This window comes from Grampus griseus, assembly GCF_964374135.1.
Source record: "Grampus griseus genome assembly, chromosome: 21".
NCBI lineage: Eukaryota > Metazoa > Chordata > Mammalia > Artiodactyla > Delphinidae > Grampus > Grampus griseus.
In genome coordinates, this window is record NC_139015.1 from 30,328,749 (window position 1) to 30,334,797 (window position 6,049).

A 6,049-nucleotide genomic window follows, 5' to 3' on the forward strand; every position below is an offset into this window, starting at 1 on the left:
GTCCATTTTTTTTTTTTCATTTTAATTTCAATTTCTTTCTTCCTGAAGTACAACGCTTTTAATTTTAGTTAGTTTCTGTGGTTATAAGCATTTGATGTTAAATGTCTGAACATGTCTTTTTCACACTCATCTTTGAAAGGCAACTTAGATGGTTACAGACTTGTGGTTGGGAGTCACTTTCCACAGCTCTTTTAAAGTATTGTGTTGCTGTAATGTGACATTTACTGGCATTGATGAGACCTCAGTTGACAGTCTGATTAACTTATTTATTCCCTTTCAATTAATGTGTTTACTCTAAGTGACTTCTAAGATTTCCTCTTTGTCCTGAACGTTTTGTTATTTTATTATGATATGTTCTGATAGAATTTGTTTTTATTTACGCTGCTCTGGATTCCATATAGTATTTAGATACCAGCATTCAGGTCATTAATTCTGGGAAAACAATCAGTCATTTCTTTAATTATCACCTCTTTTCCATTCTTTATCTTTTCTGCATCTGAAATGACTATATTTGGGAGAGTCTTCTCACTTTATCCTCCATAGTTGTTAACCGGGCTGTTCATATGCTATGCTTTTTCATGTCTCTCTCTGCCACTGATTTCCTCATATTAGTTTCCAAATCACTCCTTCTCTTAACAGCTATCCTTTTCTTGCCTTACTTCTGCCTGAATCTCTGTGGAGATTCTAAATGTTTCTATTAAAGGTTTTTTATATTATCCATCTATCTCAATATGTGAATTTTTTGTTCTGCTGTGCTGTGCCTGTGGGCACTTAACACACAGTTGTTTGTAATTTAGACTTGTAAGCTCATCCTCAGGGGCAATGATTGTTCTCATGGGAACTCTGCACACCCCGAGTTGTAGAGGCGTACTTTAGGAAGAGGGAAATGTTTCAGCTTTCCCTGTCTTGGGGCATGAATGTTTTAATATTTTCTATGCTTGCTAGTTCAAATTTGTGGGTAATGAAATTGAGGAACTGTGGTCCTGCCTCTATAGATGGTGGAGGTCTGGGGTCCTGCATCTCTAGGTGATCCTTTTCCATCCACATGGCTGAGACAATTTGCCTATTGCATTCCCAGTGGCCATACCTTTTGTTAACTCCATTCAAGACTACCAGGCTTGGGCTTCACTCTAGCTTTCTAACATTTAAATATCTGTACCCTAAACTCCTACCAAGCTAGGGTTATTAAAATCATATCCCTTAGGGTACAAGTAATTCAGAGTCCCTTGTAGTCATTCAGATTTTGCTCCTGTTTTCTCTCTGAATTTCTAGTTTCTTCATTTTTTACTGACAGACAAAGAGCCTTTTCTGGCTGTCAATCTCAGTTCGGTATTAAATTTTTGCGCTATTATCTTCAGCTTTTCTGCAGAGTAGAAACGGGAAACTTTCCTTGTGGAATAGAAAGGGGAACTTATTCTGTCAGTTAAGTCTGATAGTTTGCCCAGAAGTAAATGTGAATGTTAATTTGCAAAATGTGGCAATTTACTTGTCAACAAATGAAAAGCTAACTTGTAGCTGGAAGGCCAAATTTAGGCAGAATCAAACTTATATACTGTGCTTAGAGGTGATAAAGAAACAAATGCATCTCTGCTGTCTTGATACGTTTCCCCACTGGAGGATTTAAATTTTGCACTATGTGTTGCACTTGGTGTTGGGTAAATAAGATTGCTACTTATTTTCCTGCCCCAGGTGTTAAAAGAGTTAGTTTTGGTATGAAATGGCTTCATCTTCATTCTTAAAGTAGGCAGGTTTCTTAGTGTTAACTTTCAGACATTTTTATTTTTATTTAGATCAAGTTCGGAAAGTAGTGCCCAAACAAATACCAGCAGGTAAGTGACATAAGAAATGTTTCTTATAAGTATATGTTGAAAATAAGAATGAACAAAAGATTGTTTAATATTTTTTGAGCAGCCACAATTGATAAAGTACTACACTAAAAACAACTTATTAATATTTTCCATTCTGGGAATGAGTATTAATTAACTCAGTCTTTTCTTCAGTTTATTAAATTTTTATTGATTGCCTCCTCTTTTGATGCCTAGGGAAAAACTAGTTGTCTAATGAGAGACAAGATATTTATAATTATTTTGTGAAACTAACTCATAGAGCATTTTTGAATGTTTTATGATGAAATACAAAGGGAAATATTACTTTTTTGTTTAGATTATATTTATACTCACAAACTCAATATGAACAATTGAGTGAATTATTACCCCAATCAGGAGGAGTTTATCTAAGAGACAGTTATCATAAACACACTAAAATTCTACGTTTTCCACATTCCCCATCTCAGTCCAACAGCCCTCAATTGTGTTAATAAGGGTTCTCTGAGTTTTCAGTTTCCCATGTGGCCTTGTGATCCTTCTGAAGTCATCTAATATATACTGATTTGCTAATCTTCTTTTCTCCCTTGTAGAGTTTTAGTTTTCTTGTCCTGCCTGGCGTTTTTCCTTAAAGTGTCTTCTTTTAGTTACATTCAATCCACTGATATTCCAGAATATCCTTCATACCCACAGGTTAAGTTTTCAGGCTACACCGCACCACATTATATAGTTTCTGTCGTCCCTGATGAAGTCACCCCCTCCATTTGGGAGGCTATTGGCATTTCTCTATCCTTTATTCTGTTGTTTTTGTATGTTTCCTAACATAATTACCTTTTTATAGATATTATTTTCTCCAAACAAAGTATGAAGAAAAAAGCCGATTTTCTTTATTGCCTCCACTCTGTCACCATTACCAGGGGATTTGTGATATAGTGCTCAAACACTCTAATACTTCCAAACTTCTGCTTACCTAAATAAAGCATTACTTTGCCGATACACTCTGAAATTGCTTGAGGATAATGGCCACGTGTATTTTGCGAACTAATTTGTAGTTAGCACCTAGCAGAGTAAATGCTCAATAAATACTTGCTTAGTGAATGAACATCACATCCATCTTGAACTTCATATACACACATAATTGACGTTATAACTACTCCAGTTGTCCCCTCACATTCTCTCTCATTATAGAGTATGTCATTTGCACAGTCATCCTCTTCTAGAAGTGGTGTTCAAGATTGAGGGATAGTCATCATCCGTGGGACAATATATATTGCATTTGAAGAGTGTAATCTGGAGTGTTAACCCATAAGTCTAGCTTGTGTTTAGCATATACCAGAAAAAGCATTCTTGGATTATTATTTCTTTTAAATTTAATAAGCTAGGCAGACGTAGTTGCTCTGCTGTACTGTTATAGCCCCCATTATATTTTCCTTTTTTCCCTGTTTTAAAAATTTTGAAAGCCAGTGGGAGGTGTTGGTAGAACCAACTCCTTGGGTAAACACTACCACGACAAAAAAAATTTTAAAGCCAGAAATACGACAGGTTATGTATCCAGTAGACTCACAAATCTATATATATAAATCCCTTTATTGGTTTGGGGAGAACTAACTATATTAAATAGGGGAGTTTCATGGTCAGAATAGTAGGAAAAATCTAGTATAAGTTTTGAAGATATAAAATAGCAGAGGTAGGGAAAGGATAGGAGGGGTAAAATTATGCCACTCTTAGCACTGAATTCTCTCCCTAATCTTACTACCTATATTATCTTCTTTGTCAATTAAACTCAATTAGTTTGTCTTCAATGTATTCTTTTTCATTCTTTTGGTTGGGGGATCAGAAATAAGAAATCTGTGGATATAAAAATGGAAAAGAGGCTTTAGAATTTGATTTTGGCTTCTGGTAATAATGAGTATAAAAATAGAAATGTGGCAGATACTTCTTTATTACCACAATTTTGAAGGGAAAGAGGAAGAAACCGCCATAAAAATATATCTTTGTCAGACTGTATTATATCATGATAAAAGCATTATTTCCTTATTTATTTAGTTTCAAGTCACAGAAAAGCAGTGAAACACTTAACAGTAGGCAAGTACATTAGGAAATATCTCTTAAAATAACTTGCTTTAAATTAAAATGAAATTTATAATCCACAACTAATTCCTAAATATTTATTGGTTAGATGAATTCATAAAGTACTGCACCAAAAATAATGTTTTAATCTTTACTAATCTTGTTATTAATGAGTATTTAAATCAGTTTTTAAAGACTTTTAGTCTTTTTTCCTCAGTTTAGTAAAATTCTCTTAAGTTTGTTGGGAACTTGCTCTTGTGGACAGAATGGAATTAGAGTTGACTCTAATAAGATATATGATATGTAAATTAGTCTTTTAAATGAATTCATAATCAAGCCACTTTATCCAGTAGGCACTGTAGCCAAAATGCTTAAGGCCTATGAGTTTCCAAGTGCCCAAACCAAAACACTGTTTACCATATGAAACAATTTAAAAATGACTGGCTCCAAGATATGGAAAAAGTAAAATTGATATGTATTTAAATTTCTAAAAACATACAAAGATTTGACTTGTTATATTCAAGAACATTTCATTGCATGTGAAAAAAATATTAGATTTTCTCATTTGCAAGTACTTCTGATTAAATACGATGGTTTCCCAAAAATCACAATTGATAGTAAATAAGTTACTCACAGCTAAATAATTTCACAAGCAAAATTGTAAAAATTCTTCTAGAATTCTTTTTCTTTTTCCATATGAATTTTTCACTTGGCAGTATGCCAACTGTATGTTTTGCAGTGGAAGGTAATTTATTTGTTACACCTAAGTACCTAAGCACATGTGTCTTTGTTCTCTTCCACAGTAACTAATAATTCCTTCAGAAGGCAATGGATATTACTGGGGATCTCACTGAGAAATGAAAATGCAGCCTTTTCTCCCCTGGTCACAACTGAAGGAAGCAATAAACCAAGATGGACCAATCTGCAGGAGCGTCTGTTTTTATTTCCTTCTCCACCCCTGAGGCGCAGTTTTGCCATTTCAGGGCCCTTGACTGCAGATAGTCAGTCACAACTCCCACTGACTCCCTGAGCTCTTCTCCACAGCTCTCTCCACCACCCACTCGGATTTACTGCCTGGGGCCCCAGATGCTGGGGATCTGCATCAACTGCTCTCACTCAGGAAAGGGTCTGGGCACGGACTGTGTTCCTTCTCCGGGTCCTTCTCACTGGACTTGGCTGGCTACATGCAGATCTCAGTTAATGCAGTCATTTGACCACCTCACCCTCCCCACAGCCACAGAACCAGGGCTTCTCAGGGAAGCTGTGCTCCTTCTGGGGACTGTGCTTTACCTTCCAGGCCTCTCCCTCTGTTTACCACCTTTCTCTTGCCCCTCGGCTGGGTGACCTGCAGGGTGAATCCCAAAAGGCAGAAGGACCCAGAGAGCTTGGGCTTGGGTCTCAGGGGCAAAGATTAATCCCTTATCAGAGTTTGGTATGAAGATTGATAAATCGAGTTGGGAAAAATATCTCTCATTTTCCATTTTCTCAAAGAGTGTATAAAATTGCTCAGTTTTTCAATTAAATATTTGGCCAAATTCATCAATGAAGCTAGAGTTTTCTTTGTCGGAAGATTTTAAATTATGGATTCAATTTCTTTAACAGATAAAGAACTATTTAGATTTTCCATTCTTGTGATATTTTTTCACAAGTTGTATTTTTAAAGGGGTTTATTTCATTTAGTTTTAATTAATTTGGTAGTGTATATATGTCCATGCCATACTCTCACTTCGTCCCAGCATACACTTCCCCCTCCCCATGTCCTCAAGTCCATTCTCTACGTCTGTGTCTTTATTCCTGTCCTGCCCCTAGGTTCTTCAGAACCTTTTTTTTTTTTTAGATTCCATATATATGTATGGTATTTGTTTTTCTCTTTCTGACTGACTTCACTCTGTATGACAGTCTCTAGGTCCATCCACCTCACTACAAATAACTCAATTTCGTTTCTTTTTATGGCCAGTGTTTTTTAAATTGGAGTGTTAAAATGATTTACATTTAATATAATTTCTGATACTGTTGGTTTTAAAAAGTCTATCATTTTGTTACATGTTCTCTATTTGTCCCACATTTCTTTGTTCTTTTGGGGGTTTTTTTCCCCCTCTGTTTTTCTTTTAGGTAAATTGAGCAATAAACTACTTTTTCTTTTCTATGGTTTTTAG

The 6,049-nt window shown here is 35.5% G+C and overlaps 1 protein-coding gene across 1 annotated transcript in view; it reads left to right on the forward strand.

Annotated features, from left to right (window-relative positions):
• The window catches only part of ADAM32 (ADAM metallopeptidase domain 32), a gene marked incomplete at its 3' end in the record, with an annotated part of 166,323 nt that extends 161,400 nt beyond the window's left edge, over positions 1–4,923 (forward strand). Inside the window, exons 22-24 of the mRNA XM_082680384.1 lie at positions 1,791–1,829; positions 3,870–3,908; positions 4,697–4,923. Of these exons, the coding sequence (XP_082536510.1) occupies positions 1,791–1,829; positions 3,870–3,908; positions 4,697–4,923 (305 nt within the window). The remainder of the gene's footprint in view (positions 1–1,790; positions 1,830–3,869; positions 3,909–4,696) is intronic.
• Positions 4,924–6,049: the final 1,126 nt, after the last annotated feature.